Raw genomic sequence first — 23,669 nt, forward strand, 5'->3', positions numbered from 1 at the left:
GATTGCCTTAAATTCATGCCCCCCCCCCCCAGGACAAAGTACTGTAGTAATCCCTTCGCTTTTAGCTCTGACATTACATTTAGTGGTGTTAATAAAGAGCTGCAATGTGGGAGTAAGATGTTTAAAAATTACTGGTTAACACAGTTTTTCTCTGCCTATGTAAATCTAGCCAAGGAAAATGAAGTAAACAATATTAAAGAGAGATACATGAAACTAGTCCATGTTTAAGAAGCAAGTCCATTTTAATATATACATGGGACACATGGAAAATATATTGGTAAAAAAAAAAAAAACAACAATATTTTCTGATGGGAAAACAATGAGATGATGAAGAAAAAGATTTGAAAGCTTGTCTATTTACAACACAATGGACAGAGTGTCTGCGACCATTTGAATGGCCATGAGAGGGTCCACAATGTCTTTGAGCTTGTCCTTTCTGAGAACCCACTCTGGTGCAAACCTGAAAAACAAAAACAGCACGTCAATTACCAATGCAAATACATACACACCATGCTTCTGTCTATCTCAGGCACATTCGGTACATATACATACTTTGGTGCAGGTCTGGATTTGCGAGGTGTTGCTTGAACAAAGAAGCTCCCGTTGATTGAGGCGTTCATCTTCTGTTTGATAACAGTTCTTTCTGCGTCCATCTTGTGCTTGCGAGCAGTGAGGCGGTAAATGCTGCGTATCCTATCTATGACCTTGGGTAGCTTCATAACCTCCTAAAAAATAAATTAAAAAAAAAAAAAGTTTTCATTACATTTGCAAAAACTACAATTTACAATCATTGCTTGTATTTTTTAGGTATTTTAATAATGATATTATATTGGTGTTTTAATTCTGTAAAATATTTTAAAGTCTGTATGTCACAGTAGCTACAGACCACAGCACGGTGCTTGTCTTGCAGCAGGAGTGCAAGAAGAAAGCAGGCCTTGGTGAAGATGCTGCCGCCTTTTTCAGCCACTTTATCCCCCGCCTTCTCCCGGTATCTCTGTAGCAGATCCAGCAGCGTCTCCACAGAGTTTTCCACCGAATACACAGCCTCAATAGTTTTGTGGTACTGAGGGGTTGAGGGGAGGAAGAGAGGAAAAGAAAGAAAAGAGGGGAGAAAAGTACAAATGTGTAATTAAAATCAATAACTTAGAAACAACTAAAACTGTGCAAAGGCATCGAGGAATTCCTGCTTCTTAAAAAAAAAAAAAAATAAAAATAAAAAAAATAAAAAATGCACTGTCCAAACTGCAACAAAATACTATTTACTTGTATACACTATATACTGTCTGAACTTCAATACTAGCTGAAACGTTATTAAATACATGTGTAAAAACAGTCTTAATGTGCTACAACTTTTTAATTATAATTTATCTTTTTGTATCCTGAAACCTTGGCAGAATTTCCAAGACTAAACTTTCAACTTCTAATTTCACCAAAATGCATATCACATATTTAGATGTAGAATTAATGATTCTGTGGGATTAGAAATCTCATTAAAATGTAAGCCTTTAACACACAACCGTGCCTGACGATGAATACTGTATCTAATTATCTTTGAGTGGACGATATCCAAGGTTGTGATTCTTTGTGAAATGAACTTGGTAGAGGACGTGTGACAGACGCAATAATTCATCCACTTTTTAATTCTTAGATGTTTGTAGTCATTTTAGTATTGAAATTATTAAATCATTTTCCTCACATTTGCCTTAAATGCAGTTTAAATTTATACAGTTAAAAATAGTTTTTCCCCTTATCTTTTTTTTTTTTTTTTTTCTCATGCTTTTCACATGAATAAAATTGCAGACTTTGCAGATGCAAACTAAATTTTGGGAACAGAAACCACCACCAAAATCACAAAGACCAAAAGATATTTGCAGAAGGGAAACTGGGCCTGAACGTCAACCATTGTATATAAAGGAACAGAAAGTCTTCAGGGAAGTGACAGATCAGAGCTTATGAGGAAATGCCCTGATGATCTCTGCATTATCACGTAAACTCACTTCAAATCTGTCCAGTTAAGGGTCATCTTGAAGAACAAGCATTTTGAATTTCCAGTCAACATCGTCATAACAAAATACTATAGCCTATACATAAATGCTGTTTCACAAAATCCCCTCCCATTGTGGAATGCACAATGATTAATGGCCTCAAAATGAATTTTCTGTACTTAACAAATATGTCAAAAGCCCCAATGTCTGGATATAATCTATTAAAATGCCTTGCTCAATTCTTTACTTCTATTTAATTATAATTTTAATGCCTCAATGTTCTCCATTTGTATATTTCTTTCATGTCATCTTATTTCACCATTTCAATCGTGTTTGCTTTGTTTTTGAAGTTAAGAAAGGAGTATTTATCATCCATGTCTTATAAATAAAGTCTAAAAAGAAAAACTTAGTGTAGGTGCAGCTGGATTCTCTCTATGAATTCTCCTTCATTTGGACTTTTTTGACATGATTACTTCATGTGGCAGCATTACATATGAATGAGCAGCTCTGGGTCTGAGCTACCTTTGAGAGGTTAAGGAGGATTTGGATGGAGAAGGTGATGACGTCCATGCAGGGGACGCTCCTGTTGCAGCAGCGGATGAGTGTGAAGACGACATTGGTGGCTCCGCTCTCTACCAGCCGCTCACAGCACTCTGGGGACAGCCTGGTGGCCGTCTCTGTAAACACGCACAGACACACGGAGGGTTTCGTGTTAGCATGACATCTTGCTCACATAATCGGCACAGATAACACGTTGGATTTTCATTTAGGGAACACAAGTTAACGTATGTGATGAATTCACTTTTCACCTCGACAACACAAGCAACTTTTGTTATTACAACGCAGAGTGAGAAATAACTGAAGAGGAACTTTGTCTCCGCCACATCCTTAAAGTCTCCTCGTTTCTCGTTGCACAACTCTGAATCTGAAATCTGCAATAGAGTGGCTACATTTGGAGGTCATGATTTCCCTAAAAAACAACTGTTTGAAATAACTGCTGTAGCAGCAATATGACATATCAATTCGTGAACCTTATACAGATGTCAGTTAAGAAATTGACGAAAAGTTATTGTAAACGCGTTTTAATGTCTGATTGCCAAATCCTGTATTTAGTTATCTTAGCATTTGTGTAGCCTGATCAGATCTGAAAGCTGGAGAGGCCTCATGAATGATGGCAATATGTCTTCCAGATTACAGACAAGGCCAAGTTGCTTTTTCTAGTAATATGTGATCTAATACAGGCTTACGCCCACCTGGTCCCACCATACCAACCTTTGCAGGTTTCTCTGAGTGTTTACCTGAAATCTGCTATATTTTTATTTGCTCACTCAGAAAACAGTTCACCAATCAGAAGAGAGGCTCAGTGCTCCCTCTCCTCTGATTGTCTCACTGAATGGCCAACCAAGAAAAATGATTGATAAAACATTGATTGCATTGTTTTGGGAAAAAGTAACAAGCAAAGTATTAGACAATGGAAAATGAGCTCAACAGATGCTATCAAGTCCTCCAAAAGGAAGGAAAACAGTACTTTAAAAAGGTTTGTTGCTTTTGTGAAGTGTGTGGACTTGATGACCTCATTGGTGTAAACCCTGCAGAATGTTTTGTATGAGTCCTTCAGGCAGTAAATATGTAAATTTAATTATGGAAATATAGTTTAGCAATTTGTTTTTTTGTTTTTTTTAATTGATTTCTGTTGATGTTCACTTAAATGTGTGCTTGGCTTTGTTTTCTGTACCTTTGTGTGTGTATAAAGCAAAAGAATGATAAATATAGTAGTTGCTCTTCCACTAAATCTACTTTGTGGCAAAAAAAAGCTTTATAGTTGCTTCATGTGTCAATTTCCAGGAATGGCCTTACCCAGGTTTTTCAGGGCCTCTAGAATGTAGGAGAAGTGTTTGTATCGAAGGAGGTAGTCCAGTGCAGACGACGTCTTGTTGCACAGTTTGTCCTCCTCTCGGACGCCAGCGGAGACTTGGCGTAAACGGTGTCTCAACTTCACCACCTTGGGATTGTCATTCAGTCGGCGGGAGCGGTGTCCTCTCCACAGAGCCTGGAGGGAGAAGATGGAAAAAGACAAAAAAAAAAAAAAACTACAATTAGTTGCATTGTATCAGAGGATGTTTATTATTCTATGCTGAGGGGTGTGGGGGGGGGGGTCACCAAATGGGGGGACTGAACGGGTAGATCAATTCAATTTTATTGACCTTAGACTTTCAACCATCTATTCAAAGCAAAGATTTTGTTGAGACATTGTGTTCTCAGGTTTACTTATATGATCTGGTAAAGAGTCTTGCTGCCCTCACATGGTCACATGTTCCAGACTGTCAGTTGGAAATACAAGAAGTTGTACTACTTTTTGGTCAGAAACAATACACAGTCTGTGACTGCCACTTTGTCCACTAACGTCAGACTGAAGGAGAGAATATTTCAACACTCCAGCAGTCCATACCATCAGAGGGTAGCATGTGTTGTCTTTTTGACATGTAAAATCAAACCATCTGAGTTACACTAGAAGGGCTGCTTACGCCGACTTAAAAGTGGTCATTAGCGCTTTGTGAATTTCTACAGAACACAACAGATTATTTCAGCTGTTTGAGAAAACACTAGTAACGAGCAGAGATGACCTGACAGTGTTGTGCAGACATACTTACTTAGCAAGACAATCAAGGAATTGTCAAGAATACCGACAAGGTCCATAACAAAAAGGCATCAGAAAAGTAAAATTGCGAGTGACCCTAAATCAAGGTGCTCTTTCTACCTTTTTTCCAGAGTTTTCAAGCACACATCACAATAAAACAATATGTGGATTTTTTCCTGTCTGCAGTCCATATTACGTTAGACAGCTGATCTTCTGCTTTGTTAGTTGTATGTAATGCTCTACATCCCACGCTCTAACCATGCACTTGGCGTGAGTCTACTTACTGGAGACTAGTAGTGTAAATAACAATTTCAGAGAGCTAAGTGGTCATCTGTGATGCCAAAATAAAAGTCAACCTTTGACTGTAGTACCTGTGCTTTGACAATCCCCTCTTGAACCCTCTCCTGGCGCCTGAGAAGGAGGAATTTCCGGACGGCCTCCTGGATGACGGATGCAGCTTTGTGGCGACGGGCTAACCAGCGCTTGATTGCTCGCTGGGCTATAACCACCTTTCTCCTGTCCTCCAGATACCGTCCCCTCTGCTGCCTCGATCTCACCCATCGCTAGGAAAAGACAAGGGAATCGTTTCAAGGCAAGTTTAATTAAATGAAACAGAACACCGTAATCCTTTTCAGTGACAAATTCTGTTTTGAAAAAAATGGAAACCAGAGCTTTTATCTGTACCTGAATGGTGATGACGGAATGGATTTGTCTTTTAGCCGACTCCAAAGCCCAGTGTGCTCTCAGGGCTCGTTGGATCTTTATGGCGCTGAGATGATGTAAGACTGCAGACGTAAAACGGAGCCTCTTCTCTGCCTTGGCTGCGTCTAGTGCCTGAAACATAGTGGCATGCAAAGGATTCTAATCATATTTTGTTTACTCTTTTTTGGTCCATTTACATGACATTTTGATATGGCTTGCTTCCTTCATGACAGGTAGTGGTGTTCCTTCATTTCGCTTTTGTCTGACCACCATTTCAAATTACCACTTAAAAAAAAAAATCAATAAAAAAATCAATAAATGTATGTAAACTATAGGCTGTCTGGAAAACTACAAAAACATGAAATTTATATAAAGCCCATTACCTGTCGTCTTGCTATCCAGGCTCGGCCGTGTGTCTGAAGCGCGATGGCAGCGTGCCTCTTACGGATGTAGTTGTTCCTCTCCATCCTGCCGAGCTGCACTGCCCTGATCCTGCGCTGAAGTGTCACAGCTGCCTCTCTCTTCCTTCGGAAGATTCGCCTCTGCACTGAGCATCTCCAGCACGACTGGATCACAATGGCAAGTTGATGTTGTCGGCTAATTTCCCTCCTGACGCACCAGCCTCTAAATGCTGCCTGAATGATGATGGTGGATTGTTTCGTTTTCAGAAACTTTTCTCTTTCTTGTCTTTGAAGAACACAGGAGCGATAGTATCTCTGGATTATGATGGCAGACAGTCGCATGGCCTGGAATTTGACTTCCTCTCTGCGCTTTTTGAACACAGACTGAATCACAGTGGCGGCCTGATGCCGACGAGCGACCTCCTTTCTGACCCGCTGCCCTCTGTATGCTGCCTGAAGGATGATGGCTGCTCTGCGCATTTCCAAGTATTGTGTTCTTTGTGCTTTAGCTGCTAGAGTTGCCCGATATTTTTGCTGAATGGCGAGGACGGACTGTTTAAAGTTCAGATACTGCTTGCGTCGGGAGTAGGCCCTGTAAGCTCTCTGGATAACACTGACAGCCTTAAGCCTTTGTTTGATGATTCTTCTGGATATCATTCCACGGAAGGCAGCTTGTAGATTAATAACAGCTTTTGTGACCTCTTGATAATGTTTTAACTGAAGGTTTCTCTGTCTCTGAGCTCTAAACCTCTGCTGTAAGACACAGGCTGCCCAGCGTTGTCTCTTGAAAGCTGACTGCTGCTTGTGCCTCTTGAAGTTTGCTTGGATGACAGTAGCTGCCCTGTGCTTCTTGGCAATGTTGCTTCGCACACGGTGACCTCTGAAAGCTGCCTGAAGAACAATAGCAGAACATCTCATTTTTAGGAACTTTTCTCTTTGTTTTCTTTGAAGAACACAGGAGCGATAGTATCTCTGGATGATGATGGCAGAGAGTCGCATGGCCTGGAATTTGACTTCCTCTCTGTGTTTTCTGAACACAGACTGGATAACAGTGGCGGCCTGATGCCGACGAGCCACCTCCTTTCTGACCCGCTGCCCTCTGTATGCTGCCTGAAGGACGACAGCAGCTCTGTGCATTCTCTGGTATTTCTGTTTTTGTTCTTTTGCTGCTACAGTGGCCCGATACCTCCGCTGAATAGCGAGGACAGAGGATTTTAAGGTCAGATACTGCCTTCGTTCACATTGGGCTTTATATGCTCTCTGGATAACACTGGCAGCATGGTGACTTTGTTTGATGGTTTGTCTGGACTTCATTCCACGATAAGCAGCCTGTAACACCATGGCTGCTTTTCTGCAGTTATGATAATGTTTCATCTGGAGGTTTCTCTGTCTCTGAGCTCTAAACCTCTGCTGTAAGACACAGGCTGCCCAGCGTTGTCTCTTGAATGCTGACTGCTGCTTGTGCCTCTTGAAGTTTGCTTGGATGACAGTAGCTGCCCTGTGCTTCTTGGCAATGTTGCTTCGCACACGGTGACCTCTGAGAGCTGCCTGAAGAACAATAGCAGAACGTCTCATTTTTAGGAACTTTTCTCTGTCCAGCCTCTGGAGAACATGAGCCCGATAGTATCTCTGGATGATGATGGCAGACAGTCGCATGGCCTGGAATTTAACTTCCTCTCTGTGTTTTTTGAACACAGACTGTATCACGGTGGCGGCCTGATGCCGACGAGCCACCTCCTTTCTGACCTGCTGCCCTCTGTATGCTGCCTGAAGGACAACAGCAGCTCTACGCAATCTTTGGTGTTTTTGCATTTGTTCCTTTGCTGCTACAGTGGCCCGATACCTCCGCTGAATGGTGAGGACAGAGGATTTTAAGGTCAGATACTGCCTTCGTTCACAGTGGGCTTTATATGTTCTCTGGATAACACTGGCAGCATGGTGACTTTGTTTGATGGTTTGTCTGGACTTCATTCCACGATATGCAGCCTGTAATACCATGGCTGCTTTTCTACAGTTTTGAAAATGTTTAATCTGGAGGTTTCTCTGTCTCTGAGCTCTAAACCTCTGCTGTAAGACACAGGCTACCCAGCGTTGTCTCTTGAAAGCTGACTGCTGCTTGTGCCTCTTGAAGTTTGCTTGGATGACAGTAGCTGCCCTGTGCTTCTTGGCAATGTTGCTTCGCACACGGTGACCTCTGAAAGCTGCCTGAAGAACAATAACAGAACGTTTCATTTTTAGGAACTTTTCTCTGTCCAGCCTCTGGAGAACATGAGCCCGATAGTATCTCTGGATGATGATGGCAGACAGTCGCATGGCCTGGAATTTAACTTCCTCTCTGTGTTTTTTGAACACAGACTGTATCACGGTGGCGGCCTGATGCCGACGAGCCACCTCCTTTCTGACCTGCTGCCCTCTGTATGCTGCCTGAAGGACAACAGCAGCTCTGCGCAATCTTTGGTGTTTTTGCATTTGTTCCTTTGCTGCTACAGTGGCCCGATACCTCCGCTGAATGGTGAGGACAGAGGATTTCAAGGTAAGGTACTGCTTGCGTTCACAGTGGGCTTTGTAAGCTCTTTGGATAACGCTGGCAGCCTGATGCCTTTGTTTGATGATTCGTCTGCATTTCATTCCATGGAAGGCAGCTTGTAAGACAACAGCAGCCTTTCTCTTTTCACTCAGGGCGTGCATCTTCTCTCTCATGTCTTTATTGGCTCGATAACGCGCTTGCACTACATTGGCAGCCCAGCACAGCCTCTTGTAGTAGATCTTCTGCTGGTACTTTCGGAAGTGAGACTGAATGATTACAGCTGCCGTACGCTGGATACGCAACTGCTTTCTGACCTTGTATCCTCTGTAGGCTGCTTGCAGACAAATGACTGCCCTGTGCTTTGACAGATACTCCAGACGGTCTTTTCTTGCCATGGTCACTGCTCTGTACCTCTGCTGACAAACCAAAGCTGCTGCCTTGACAGCTAAAAACCTTTTTCTATCTCTGATTGTGAGGAATTTTCTCTGAAGGACTGTAGCAGCTCGGTGCATCTCTGCAACCTTCCTCCTGGCCTTGTGGCCACGATATGCGGCCTGGACGACTACAGCCGCAGATTTCATCGTTCTGTACCCCTGCAACTGTTGATCCCTGAGCATTTTGGCTCTGTAGCGTTCCTGAATGATAATGGCAGCACATTTGATGGCAAGGTAAGCCATGCGCATTCTGTGCATCCTGAACTGAGCTTGGATTGCTCTGGCAGCGTCGTGCTTTTTCTTTAGGTCTTCTCTAACTCTAAAGCCCCGGTAGACAGCTTGTATCTTTATGGTAGCCTGCTTTAGCTCTCTGTACTCATTTTGCTGTGCTTTGCAGAGGAGGAGGGCTCTGTATCGACTCTGGATGATAATTGCTGCACTTTGGAGGAGAAAATATCTTTTCCTACATAAAAACATCCTAACTGAAGACTGAATGACAGTTGCTGTCTGTTGCTTTTTCTTAAGCTCTGTCCTAACTCTCATGCCTCTGAATCCAGCTTGAAGAGTAACACAGGCTGCTCTCTTGTATAGGTATGCTTTCCTCATCTCCTCTCCAGCCACATAAGCTCTGTAGTGACGTTGTATGACTACAGCTGCTGCCTTCTTTGACCTGTAAACTGCTTGCACTTGGTGCCGTCGATAGTAAGCCTGTATCAGAGTTGCACGCTGATGCCAGTTTTCTATCCTGATCCTGTCAGCTCTGCCTCTCCAGATAGCTTGTATAAGGAGTGCAGCATTCCTGAGAGCCTCAAAATCCTTCATTATCTTACGAGCCAAGATTGTGGCTCTGTACTTCTGCTGTATCACAGCTACAGCTTTTCTCAAGGCAAGGTAGCGTCTTTGGGCAGTATGTCTCCTGAAAGCTGCCTGGATCACCGCTGCTGCCCTGTGCTGCTTTTTCAGCAACTCCCGGGCCACTTTTCCACGATAGACTGCCTGTATGGTAACAGCAGCATATCTCATCCTCACAAACATTTGCCTTTCCACGTCTCTTCTCACAGTGGCCCTGAACCAGCGCTGAATTGTGATTGTAGCATATCTCATCCTTGCCACCTGTTTTCTGACAGCATGACCTCTGAACGCACTCTGGATGACAATGGCCGAGTGCTGCTGTAGCTTCAACATCTTAAAGCAGTGCCTCTGTGCGTGACCTCTGTACTGAGCTTGAATGAACACAGCACTTCTTTTGATTTTTCTGTATTGATGGAGACACCTCTGCATTCTGTACCAGGACTGAATCCTTACAGCAGCCGCAATTCGTTTCGCCATTTTTTCCTTGTACCATTTCTTAAACACAGCTTGTATCGCTTTGGCAGCACAGTTTTCCTTTTCCGTTTTCTGGGCTTTCCATCTTCTATAGCCTCTCTGTAATTTCACCACCGCAGTTCTAAGGGACAGATAAGATTCCCTATCTCTTTTTGCAAGAGCCCGTGCTCGTGAGTGTTTCTGAAGGACTGTTGTTGCCCAGTAGATTTTTCCATAAGCAGAGGCTGCACTCCTCATTCGCCATTGTGCTTGGACAACAATGGTGTAGTATCTGAGGCGTTGGTAAGCCCTCATAGCTGAAAACATCCTCCACTGTGCCTGCATGGACAAGATAAGAACCATCTATTCAAAGAACAATTGCAAAAGCAGGCTTCAATATGCAGCAAGTGTCGTTGCTGTAAGAAGGACAGACATTGATATTGTCAGATCAACAAGTTAAAATAAACAACTGAGAATGTCGAAAAATGTGTCCTTTTATTTCAACAGTAATATTTACTTATATTCAAAGCAAGTCTAGATACCAAGTCAAAAAGTCTAAATGGATCATCTCGAACAGCTTTGTCATTTACATTTTGCCGACGGATGCTTTCATCCATGCGTATGTAATAAACACTTACCTGGATGATGGTTGCTGCTTTATGCTGCAGAGCCCGAAGTTGAGCCTCTTTCTTCAGCCTCAGCCTGTTGCGTGCTACATAACCCCTCCAGACTGACTGGATGATGACGGCAGCTTGATTTTGCCTCTTTGCTCTGCGCTTCTGGAGAAAACTCCTCACAACTAACTGGATTTTCACAGCAGCCACGTTTCTTTCCTGTGTCCAAACAAAATCAAGAAACAAAATAAATTCATTACTTTTCAGTCATCAGCCTTGGTGACGTCACCCATAGGTTTCTGAAGAGCGGTTTTGAAGTTCAGATTGAGCTGCTCCACCATCGCCATCTTGGCAGCGCCTTACCCCGCCTAACTCACAGCTAATCCAAAAATCGGCCAAGAGGTGGGGCTTGTGTGGAGCCAAGACTGCAGTGCATACTGATTTTGTGGCGAGCACATGCTCACCAAGCTGGCACTCAGAGCGGCCTCAACTATGCATAACTTTAAGTCTTGATAAAACTTAAACAGGTGAGTTATATAAAAATTGGTCATTAGAGGAAGTGTTTTTGGCCCCATTTTTCAGCCCTGGAAGTTGCTACTTGATACATTGTCAGTATCACAATAATTCATTATAGCCACTTTAAGCAAGAAGGGGACCGATATATTTTTAGCTTCATTTTTTTTTTTTAGCATGAACCAGATCGACTTTTGATAAATCAAAGACAACAATGGTGCAACCCTGACCAACAAACTAATAACTGGTACCCCAACAATCTGACAGAAACAGCAATTTTATGACTGAGTTGAATTTGTTTCTTGATGTCCAACAAAATTAAATGGAATAAAAAAAAAAAAAATTCATAATAATTAAAAAACAAAAAAATCAGATTAATAAACAGAATCACTTTACAGTTGTAACAAACATTGCACCAACCTTGTAGAGCTGTAGATCTTTCTTTAGTCTGTATTTCCTCCAGGCTCCCTGTATGACCCGGGCTGCTCTGGTCTCGTTCCGCAGGTCCAGCAGGCGAGCACATAAGAAGGTCAGGTAAGACATCACAATCTGGAAATAAACACAAGTGAATGAAGGCAGAGCGTTAGTATTTTACTCTGGTCTTGATATTTTTTGCCCATTTTGGATACTTTTTTTTTTTTTTTTTTAAAAGACGTTTAAAAAAAACGTAACAATCATTTTCAAAGTGGTGTTCCACAAAAATACATTAGTGTAGGTTGTGATTGCTTTATCGTAAAAAAAAAATTTTTTTTTAAATGATTCTGTCAATTCTTTTTTTTTTGGTAAATAACAGCTGGCGCTGCAGTTTAAACATGATTTGGTGTACACTGGGATAAATGAGGAGCATTCATATTTCACAGACTAGCTTGAATTTACCTCTTGAAAAACAGATTGTAAACAGACAAAAAAAAGAGATGCGTTCGTCAGCTTAGATTTCTAAAAAGAAATAACCCAGTAAGAGTAAGAGACGTGAGTGTTTTAATTGTACCTTTAAGCAAAACATAACTCCAAGACTGCATTTATGACTTCAGACAGTTTATTCAATACTTATGAACATGAATAATATTCTTCTGATGATGGAAAACAAGACAGCTCCACTAAAAATCATTTACACTGAATGAGACTGAAAGTGTGTTTAAATGCACCAAGGAGCCAGAATGCAGTCTCTTCCCTCCAGTAAAAGCTGACATCTTAAAATTCATAAAACCCGGTTTCTGTAATCCTGGTAGGAGATTAGAAAAACCTGATTTCCCCAGCTAAGAGATCACTTATTTATTGGCCGTACAGTTAACCAAGTTTCAAATTTGCTTTTACACATGTGCAAAAGATTGGTCATTACAGCTTTACTGTAAATCCACATACAGTCAATGAATTTATTAGTTAAATGACAGAAAAAAAAACAACTGTTGATACCCGAATAATCATTTTTGTCATTTCTTCAAAGCAAAAGTACGAAAGTGCAGCCCTAGTTGTAACAGGTAACCGTAAACAGGTTACTACAGTGCATGTAAACAATTATATGTGTAACCTGGTTCTTTAAGTGCATATAAGCACGCTGCATGTGGGCTGAGTATTAAACAGACGTGTGTTACATAAAAACACGGCTCTATGCAGTGTATGTGTGAAACCTCCCGTCTGTTCTCACCTTCTCATTGGGGATGGTGTTGGACATGTCAGCCGGGTTGATCATGGCAGGAACTCCGCCCAGGTAAGCCACAGCATTGTTGACCAGTCTGAAGTTGCTTTTCTCATTTTCGAGTAGCTCTTTAAATTCTACTGACGGAGACTCTGGGCCTGTTCACAAAAAGACACAGATACTGTAATCACAAGTCATTCCATTTTTTTTTTTAAATAAATTGTATTATTATTTCTGTGTGTATTTATTCTGCTTTAAGTGTACTCTCAACATCATTGAAAATTAGGGCATGCCCTCAATAATTCTTACAGACTTAAGATACGGGTTGAATTCTCTCCAAATTCTTCATAACCTCCACAAGAAGTCATAAATACATACAAGCCTATAAACTTGCAATTTACTTTTTAGCCATCATTCAGGGTGAAAATTATTATGCATTTGAGTTAAAATATTGCTCAGATTTAATTAGTTTTAGCCTTTCAATTAATTTCCAAAGATACATCAGTGTACTTTAAAAACTTAAACTCTTTTCATTCCAATGAACAGTATAGATTACACAACAGATGGATTTGCTGTGGATGAAAAAAACTGTTATTGTATGAAACATGTTGGAAAATACATTCTGGTTTATTTCTATGTCAGCATTCATAGATTTCCCTGAATTTCTTTTTTAAACCAAATTCCTTGTTTCCAATAGTCTAATGTAACACAAATGTCTGTGTGATGTACAAGTAACATCTAACCATCAATTAAAAAAGAAAAGAATCCATAAAGACATTTGCACTAAAAACACAGCAGCCAGCTGACATGTACCGTTCAGGCCTGTCGGCAAGGAGTCAAAGGAGCTGTCAGAGTCGCTGGCTGAGCAGCTGAGCTCCAGGCGGCCCCTCGGTGAGCACTCGACGGTCTGTGTGGTGCTGTGACTGACAGCCTCCTCTGGCAGGAGACTGGGGTGGTAGTGGTGGATAAGGTAGCAGAGGACGCGGCCATCCGAGAATGTCACGGTGAAGTTCTCCACCTGCACAGACAGACAACCGACTTAATAAATGAAACTTCGGAGACTGCGACAGGGCTATGAAAATAACCTTCAACAACAGTGAAGCATTTCTTTAATGTGTCATATTTAGATCAAGGTCAAATGTTATGCTATGTTGATATTATGTCAGAAATGTGGAAAATACCTCTCATATCAAATTAATTATAATTGCAGGTTGGACATTTGTTGACATTCTTAGGACTAATATCAACAGACAGAGTAGCAACCTCCTGCTCTCTTGTTTTAAAAGGGGCTCTTTGTAAGTTTCCTCTGCCACAAAACATGGTTCCTTGCCGGCAGTGGTGGTGATGATGATCGCTTTGGCCATCGCTGCGTTTACAAAACAAACTCAAGCACTAGCATGTTTACGGGCCAATTCAAACCCAAGACTGAGATGATTAATCTCAAGGGGTTTATCCTAAAGAATAAACTTCATCATCAGCCTCAAATCCAGATTCAACACCAAACACACGTCAGTATTTTCTTTCACCTGTGAGCTGGAAATGAAAACGTCAAACTCGCCTTCAGATTGTAGAAGTCACACACAGCACGGACCCAGTCCATCAGCAGGGTAATCTTGGTGCTGCTGTGCTCGTATGGTGCCCGGGTCTTTGCGGGACTTGGCTGAAGGCCCCGATCGGCCCTGAGAGACACCAGCTTCTGTTTGGTCCTCAAGGTTCTCTTCAGGAAGCCGATCTCCTCTCTCAGCTGATCCTCATCCAGAATCACCTCCACCTTCACAGATTATTTGACAACAGCATATCAATCAACTCTTTTCACAGGTTTCAAAAATAAAAACAAACAAACAAAAAAAAAGACTGCCATTTTGTGAACTGCCGCCACTTAAGTCGGATACACACATGAAATGTGAAGATGATTTTCCACAAGAGGCTCAACGTCTTCTCTCTGTGTCCATCCACAATATCTCTGGAATCAATGGTGGAGCCTGAAAATAAAGACACACCTTTGAACCACATCAGTTACAGTAAATGCATTAAAGTCATGTATTAAGCACTAAAGGCTCCTCATTCTCAAACATGAGAATTTTTTCTTTTTCTGTTTAACATCAATGTAAATTTAATATCCTTTAATATCCAATATAGTGTATGACACTATGGTTGGAAAAAATGTTATTTGAAGGCATCACCTTGCCCTCTGGGAAACTGACAGGCATTGCTCACAGTTTCTTAATTCTGACAATTAGAGTGAACAGTAAATTGATAAAGAAAAGAGTTCTATCGAAAACAAAATTACTCAATTTATAAATTAGGCGACTGAAAAAAAATGTATCCCCATTAATTTGCTGGCTCCATCTTCTCAGATCCATCTGTGATGGGCAGAACAAAATTAAAGACATGACCTTGCACTTTGGGAACTGAGCTTTTCACAATTTGTGTGTAATTATGTTACAGAATAAAGTATTGATGAATGAATCAAAACAAAAATAATAATTGACAGACTGATTGATAGTGAAAATAATTAGGTGCATTTTGGTCCATTAATGCTCATATTACCCATTTAGGCATTAAACACAACTGATAAAGTAATTTCATGATTTAAAAAAAAAAAAAAGTCACTTTAAAGCATTATATCTTGTCTGTTTTGTGATTTAGTGGATACTTTCTTTTAAATGTTATTTTCTTTCCTTGACTACTTAGCCGCTCACAAACGATCCCATTCTTTCACATTCTAAAAGGCAAAGTAATCCAGTTGTTGTATCGTACAACAGCAGCTGTGTGTGATCAAACACAAAAGGTGTGCAGTGAAATGTCAGGAAATCTCATTGCCTACATCTTTTACCTAAGCACAAAACACTGACATTCTTTCAGGTTGAGTTACTCCCCGTTTCGCTGTTTGCCCAGGAGGAAAATTATAATTACCGTGTTCATCCTTGAGGTCGACCCCTTTGCTTTTGAGCACTTGCAGAGCGATGTCGACGTTGTGGACCTTCTGCAGGCGGCTGATGGCTGGCAGCCGGAGCTTCGCCGACAAACTCCAGTCCTGGATGAGAAGCTCCATCACACGCCTGGAAGGAAACCCAAGATGAAAAAAAAAAAAAAAAAAAAAAACTCTTTCTAATGATGATACATAAGAAGCTTTGTTCTCCTCCACTTTCGACATCCTGTTACTGTGGCACTTTTTCACTACACACTGAACCCTACATTGTGAGATATTAGCTAATGACCATGTACATCATTATAAAAAAAGTGCACAGGTCCCTGCTCACCTGCTTTACAAGTTGTTATTCCGTGAAGCAGTTTTTATTGTAACATTTGAAAATTCAGCAGTAGGAAAACCTAGGTAAAAACTATACTTAACACCAAATATATATTTTACGGTTTCAAACACAATAGCTCAATGTCAGTTTAGTTGTATGAAAACATAAGTATTGCTTGTATGTTTCTGGGTCGACAGACTGAAAAAGACAAACGCGCATATGAGACAGAACTATGATCAGCAATACTGTAAAATAAACAGGACAGTTAGAGACAGTGAGTACTCCCTCGTCTGAAACTGCTCTGTTTAAGAGTCCGAAACACACACACACACAAAATACTGCAGTGTAGCTGAGCCTGACCTCTGAGAAAAGCATCTATCCCCAACAGGGATCTGAGCATCGCATTAAATTCATCATGTCTCACTCACACTAGACGAATGCCGCATTTCAAGTCGACTGCCAAATTCTTCACAGCGAAGTTGAACTCGTCCAGGGGCGTCTGAACGTGGGAGACGGGTAACCCGAGGTAGCCGAGGTGCCGGGGAAGGATTCCCTCTCCGCTCAGGAAGTCCCTGGAGAAGGCCAGGAGCAGGTCTTTACTCGTCTATACAGAAGAAGAAAAAAAAAAAACATCAGAAAGAAGCAGGTTAATGCAGCCCAAAAAGATATAATGAGAGGAAACAGTAATAACCTGTCTATGGTATGATACTGTAGGAGAGCCTGGATAAAACCTGGTCTCAGCTGGCAAGTTATTTAAGAGGCAGGTCAAGGTAGTCAAATAAGAACTGTGTGTCATTTACACAAGTTAACATTGTATGATTCTGACACTCAGTCAATCTGATTATTAAGTCTAGTGATATGTCTGTTTCCATGCTCCACTATCAGCTTCAGTTGTCACACCCAGTTGAGCTCTGGGGGAACAAGTTAGTAATTATCTTTGATTTTTACATCTTAATTATTATATACTAAAAATAAACCTAATTTTCGATCAGGTCTCAGACAGTAAGAAAAGTAGAATACCGTACTGACATCCTGACAAGATACAAATACCACAATGATATAAGAGACCAATGCTGGAGTTTTTAAACTGATATTTACCAAATTTACCATTTGACTGTTTCTTTGACCTTTAATGAGTTAGTGATTAAATTCTTTTTCATGTATTTAACATTTGTTGACAACATGGGGAGGCCTTGAACTACCTTGAACTCTGCGTCCACACAGAACAGACAGGGGTCGTGCTCAATCAGTCGGGACTCTTTGGCCTTGTCCAGGAAACACACCAGCAGGAGCAGCTTCTTCAGTGTAAAGCGGGACAGCGCCTCCTCGTGGCCTAAAACCAAAAAGTTAAACAGACATTTACACCAGACTCCAGAGTAACACAACTCTGAAAAAAGGTACACAATGGAGTCTAACTTTCTGAAAAACAAACATGAAACACATTTGTTTTGCTCCATTACAGAGGAAATCCTATTGGTTTTGAATTAATTCCCTTATATTCATCATAACATAATAACGTAACTAAACTGGTATGTGTGTATGTTGTTATAAGTAATATGTGCGATTCAAAAAATTCAAAATGAAGAGAAAACCTTTAAGTGTTTGACCATTATCTTAAGATCTATAGCAAAGATGGATTTTTGGTCTGAAATGTTAAAGTATATTCCTAGCAGAATTTCAGGAGTAAAAATTAAGTCTGAGATTTTGGGATATCTCATCAAATGACACTTTTAATCTCTTTGCAAAAATATTTAATTCTATCGTCTATTAATGAGCTGATTAATCACTTGGTCTACTGAAAGAAAACTAACTGGCGACTATTTTGATGATCAATTTAAGTTATTATTTAGGCAAAATCTCTAAACATTCTTTGGTTTCAGCTAAAATCTGAGGGTTTGCTGCTTTATATGATTGCAATCATATCATGTAATGACACAAACAAGACATTTGAACATGATACTTCAGACTGTGGGAAAATGTTTTTCATTTCTAGCACGTCATACAACTAATGAATGATGTGGGATGAATCAATAATGAAAATATTTGTGAATTGCAACTCTACATTCCAGGTATTCTAGGCCCTGCAGCATAAGTTGATTACAGCTTTGCCAGTTCAATGGTAAATCAATATAGCTGCAACTACTCTGCCATTAGTTGGAGAGACTTTTATCACATGTACAAATTATTTCGGCACCATGCACACTAATCCATTTCGGAGATATCATCTGAAAATGTCATAGTTGTCAGCAGGAAATTGAAAAGTTTTGTTTAGTCAAGCCGTATAATTAAAGTTCAACTCATACCTACGTTCTTAATTTTCAATTTGTCTCATTAGTTTGTATTGCTGTCTGTTTATGATAAGGAAAAAGAGGCTTATGTTGGTATAGGAAATGTGAACCTGAGCTGATAACCCACACAATATCCCTTTAATTACAATGGATTTAAATATACTACGTGAAGGCAAAGAAAGCCTCCACCTCAGAATACACCTGAATTTTCTACACATCTGATAGTGACACACAACATAATAACATCCAACGGTCTTAAATTACCATCTTTGTAAAGGTGAGGCACTTTGAGGTGTCTGAACTCAGCAGCGATGTCCGGGTTCCACAGCAGCCGCTGGAGGATGAACATAGCCAGACCCAAGGCATCGCTGTTGCTCTCAAGCGAGATCAACTCCCCGTAGATGGTCTGAGAAGAAGCAAACGCTGTGTTGAGCATGGATGGCGAAGAAACTCGCGACATAGCAGATGAAAACACTGTCATATCAGAATACCTCAAGTCCTATCCGTAACCAGAGCGGATTGTACGAAAGAAGCCAGTTGAGGACTTTTCGGCGTTCACCTGAGAGAAAAAAAAAAAAAAGAAAAGGAAGAGAAAAAGAAAATAATGTTAATTTCAACCTTATTTGGGTTTTGATAGGAACTTCAGAGCATTTACAAACCCAACATTGGTGCGTTTCATAATTACCTATGTCCTTCCACAGGTGGCGGTCTTTCCGGACAAGCAGCCGCTTGGCCTCCACCTCCAGCTCGAGCCTCTGAATGGCCTTGACCATTGCCTCCGACGTGAACAGCTGGCAGGCAGAACGACGGAGGCGGTTAATCTTCCGCCGAGCCGTGTAGGTGCTGAAAGACATCTCCTCTTTGGTGGGAGCTTTAGGCACACTGAAGTTGTCGTTGTTGCCAATGGCAAGAGATACGGCACTCACTACACAGGAAAACATGAAAAAAAAATTTAAGACTTGCACAGACGTACAAAGTCCACTTATACAAACACCTCGAGCGTAGATACTCATTTAAATAGAGAATACCTAGGTGTATTTCAGTTATAAGATGTTCAGCAAGTCAATAAATGAGCCGGGAGCTACTCTAAGAGCAAGATCATTTCTATATTTCTTGAAACCAAACACTTGACACTTCTGCCTCCTTTAATTAAGATAAGCGTTTCCCCGGAGCAATGACAGCCTGCTGAATGTTTGAGTGGATGGATGTTACCTTTAGCAACTTCAGTGTTGACTTTAAAGTCATCTGGGGTGAGGACATAGTTGATCCACCATGTGAATCCCCTCTCCTGCTTCTCAATCCACCTCTCATCGTAGAACATGTTCTTGGCGGCAAACGGCATCGGGTGCCTAGGTATGGCTGCGAGACAAGGGTAGATGCAGAGGACAAAATAAAAGTTTAAAGATAGGAAGCAAGTAATAATGTTTCTTCTCACATCAGAAAAGCTCATTTTACAATGTCTTGTGGTCAAATACCTGTTTGCGCCGGCTTAATAAAGGTCAGCTTTGACTGCGCTACTGCAACGACTTTTGCCATCTTCACAGATGAAGCAGCGGATGACTTCAGAGACGGGGCACCTGGGTTTGAGTCTCGGCTTTGCTTTCTGACTTTTGTTAAGATACGAATGTTTTCACATCCTTTTATACCTCGTGAGGTGGGTTTGGAGCTTGGAGGCTTTGCTCGGGCAGGAACAGCAGACCGTGTGCTCTTTAGAGATGATGTAGTCACTGAGCGCACTGAGCCTGAAAAAAAAAAAAAAAAAAAAAAAAGCTTAACAGTAAATACAGAAGGTCCAGAAGCAAGGATGATTTTTAACACAGAAGTAACAAAACATCTCTGAAAACAGACTATTCAATAGTTTTCACTGACTTTGACGGATGAATGCACACCTTCCATTAACATCGATGTAGAAAGGCGAATGTGAATATCTAACTGCAGGAAACAACCACCTGCAACCATCAGTTAGTGTGTGTGTAGTAAGAAAATGATAGGCATTTGAGGTAATATACCTTCAAGGCTTTATAATGGAGAATAAGAAAAATCTCTTAAAATCTCTTTTAATGATTTTACATTACAACGAACAAAACAGTTCAACACAAGCACAAACCACATCCTCCTCAACGACCATAAAGTTGAATCAAGACCCCCTCTGAAAGGGTTTCATCAAAAACACAACATAATGACCTCAACGAAGGCAGGAATTCCTACAGGACTTTTGTATTAGACCGCATTAGTTGTGGTTCATAAAATGGCAGCTAAGTACACGTCTTAATTAATGCCCTTAAAAGTGCAGATTTAATATTCATTGTATATCCTTCATGTGATATCTGAAACAGAAGAAATAACAGACAGTCATTTGCTCACCTGCTGTTCTCTGCTGTTGCCCCTGTGATGTACTTCTCCTCTCGTGCACTGAGGGCTTGGTTTTTCCAGCCGCCACCTTGCTCCTTTTGACCCTGGCAGTTTTCCCGGCGTCCTCTACCGCCGCGTCACTTTTCAAATACTCTTCACTTTTCCTCTTCTTGCTCTTCACTGCCATGTGAATGGGAAATGAGTCCTCTTGAACGGACAGAGGTGCAGAAAGGGTTGGGGGCTGCTCATATACTTTAGGGCTTGATGAGAGGTTGCGGTGAAGAGGAGAAGATGAGCCCGGGGGCGACGGAGAGGTGACGGTAAAAGCAAGGGAAACAGGGGCTGCAGGAGGTGGGGAGGTGACTGAGAAAGAGAAGCGAGTAGGACGCGCGGATGGAGGGGAGGTGATAGGGAAGGTGATGGGTGTGGCCGAGGTGTGGAGTCGTGGAGTCGGGCTGGAAGAGGTAAACTCCAGGACTTGATGTGTGTCATCACAAAGATGGCTGGTCACCTCAGAGTTTTGCCATCCCTTAGATCCTGTGTCTGGATCTATAACCGGAAGTCTCGGAGTGTTTGGTCCTGACTCACACTGACTGCTGCTGTCAGACAGCTCGAGTGTTTTCTCCAAGAGCCTTCGTCTTGACTTCTTTATTTTCCTTCCACTCAAACTGTTTTCCTCCACTGGTGCTTTGCTCTTGATCACTGTGGCTGAGGTAAAAGACGTCTTTTTTACCATTTCCGTGACCTTATCAGCCTCTGAAACAACAACCTCATTCACAACAACCTTTTTACTGACAAAGAAAGTCAGTCTCGGCTCAGTCGACTCCGTCAGCTCTGGGCTATCGGGTAATGCTTTGAGGACGTTTCTGTCGGGTCCACAGCCGTGGCTTCCACTCTTGGATTCAAGTGAATCTGAGAAATCACAGCTAGAATTAGAGTCTCGAGGACTGGTGTTAATGTGGTTCAGGTCAGAGTCAATGAGGGCCAATGCATCTTTCAAAGATAGAACTGGGGTTCTAGTTAACTCACTGTTAACAGTCTCCACAGCCACAGACTTTACAGTAGCAGGAACTGGGCTGTGTGACTGAATACAAGGCATGAGTTTCTTAAATCTCTCTGGTGTCCCAATAGGTGAAAGCGTCCTGTTAAGTATTTTGGTAAGATCTTTGCTTTCAGGTTTGCTCCCCAAGGCATCTGGGCTAGCACACATGCTGCCAGAGTCCATCAGCTTTGCGGCTGGGACAAGTAGGACGATAGGAGAGTTCCTCTGAATATGATGGATATTCTCCTGGTCTGACAAGGCCAGAGACTGTTGCCTCTGGTTGGGATTTATAGCCTTCTGTTCCTCTGATTTCCGAGGGTGATCGTCAATGGGACTGTGCTTCGTGAGGGATCTCTCTCTGACAGCTTTGCCCTCATTGAGTGAAGCAAGCGGGCTGCGTGGCTTATCTCGTTTGTACTGCGGCTTTCGGGACACTTGGAAGGTTTTATTGGCTGCCATCTTCAGGGGGGGCTCCATTTTCTTTCTCCTAGGGACAGCTACTTTCTCACCTTCCCTTTTGTTTTTGATTGTGTCCCATAAGCTTTTCTGAAACAAGAAAAAAAAGATATGAAGAAATATAAGGATTGACATATATCAATCTTACTGGTACAGTTGAGGATACACAAAACCTTATGCATCTCCACCTGAAGAACATGGCACTGAAGTTTTCAGTTTCACCAGCATCATCAGTGCCATGCGAGAGGGTGTTTTCCAAGGCTGGTGAGGTCATATTTAAGTAGCACCGCCTTAAGCCAGGCACACTGAAGACATGATCAAATTAATCATTCAAAATCATTTTTTAAAATCAAAAAATGCCAAAAGGTCACTGGTTTTAGTTTGTCAAAATGTGAAGATTTGCTGGTTCTTTGGCTTTTGATATACTAAACAAAATGTTTCAGGGTTTTGGACTCCTGGTTTGACTATACAAGCAATCTGAATGTATAGACCATGGCTTTATGAAACTGGAGTATTTTTTTTTTACACTTTTTTGTTATTCAAAAATCTAACAGATTAATTGAAATTGACTTTGTATGGACAATGTACTTAAATAAGAGTCTGTGGCTGTTAAAAACCTCCATGTGTGGCTCACCTTTTTCTTTTTTGGTGCTTCTGCTCTCCCCAGCAGAACAGCCTGATGCTTGAGGACCCCATTGGCATTGAATATGATGAGCTCTCTGGTCCCACCTTCTTCTGCTGGAGTCCAGGTTACTGTCAAATTGAAAGAGCCCTCAGGCTGCAAACACAAAGCACAAGGCAAAATATACCAACTGCAAGTCTTACAATGGATGCAATGGAAGCAGAGAGATATGTTAACTTAGTTCATGTCTGACTTTTGGCAAAACAAAGCTCCTGGGCTTGGTTTTCAGGCCCTGCGGGACATGCCTATGTCTCCATCATCCTGCTGCAGCTCGAGACAACTACTGCAATGTTATCACAGTTCAGTAGTGTAAATTTAAAGACCATTTATCACAAAGGCTACAGGTTTGGTTCAAACTTCCATTGACTTAAAGGCTTCCCTTCATGTAAACACAAGCTGTGAGGTAGCTAAGAACCTACCTGAATGGTGAACGTGTTGTGGTCCACAGAGAAGCCTTTACTTGAGGGGATCCTTTCTACTGTAACCTCCGCTTCTGCATCCTCCGTAGGATTCTCAATTCGCAGAACAGCCGACTTGGATGTCCCCAACTTTACTGTCCCAAATGTGACAAAAGGAGCCTTTGAAAACTGGATCAAACTCAAAATTGGAACATCGTTCTCCTTGTTCGCGTTGCAACTCCTTACTGGACTGAAGTCCAGAAATCCTGTCCGTGTTGAAGTCGCGGTTTCAGCCATTTACGTTAAAATAAAAATAGCTTAATAGCTAGCCACATGTTTCGTAGTCAGTTTTTTAAACGCCTAGCAATCCATGTTCCCCTCTGCTAACACTGACGGCTTACTAACACTCCGATACCAGCCGACTAGCAAACGTTAAACACGC

The 23,669-nt window shown here is 41.5% G+C and overlaps 1 protein-coding gene across 1 annotated transcript; it reads right to left on the bottom strand.

The window, feature by feature from the left end:
* Positions 1-223: 223 nt before the first annotated feature.
* On the bottom strand, positions 224-23,667 carry aspm (assembly factor for spindle microtubules). The gene is made up of 26 exons (XM_023428894.2): positions 23,249-23,667; positions 22,782-22,925; positions 20,662-22,237; positions 19,944-20,039; positions 19,773-19,874; positions 19,510-19,656; positions 18,983-19,222; positions 18,789-18,856; positions 18,562-18,703; positions 17,212-17,342; positions 16,438-16,613; positions 15,672-15,817; positions 14,652-14,737; positions 14,314-14,526; positions 13,569-13,773; positions 12,765-12,913; positions 11,540-11,668; positions 10,631-10,825; positions 5,709-10,331; positions 5,308-5,457; positions 4,995-5,186; positions 3,843-4,035; positions 2,508-2,662; positions 887-1,063; positions 553-725; positions 224-460 (listed from the first exon to the last, which is right to left on the bottom strand). Exons 1-26 carry the CDS (start codon positions 23,522-23,524, stop codon positions 358-360), a joined length of 9,987 nt encoding a protein of 3,328 aa, XP_023284662.1. The 5' UTR covers positions 23,525-23,667; the 3' UTR covers positions 224-357.
* Positions 23,668-23,669: the final 2 nt, after the last annotated feature.

The sequence above is a fragment of the Seriola lalandi genome, unplaced genomic scaffold, assembly GCF_002814215.2.
Source record: "Seriola lalandi dorsalis isolate HSWRI2012SDOR001 ecotype SW California unplaced genomic scaffold, Sedor1 jcf7180002054885, whole genome shotgun sequence".
NCBI classification, from domain to species: domain Eukaryota; kingdom Metazoa; phylum Chordata; class Actinopteri; order Carangiformes; family Carangidae; genus Seriola; species Seriola lalandi.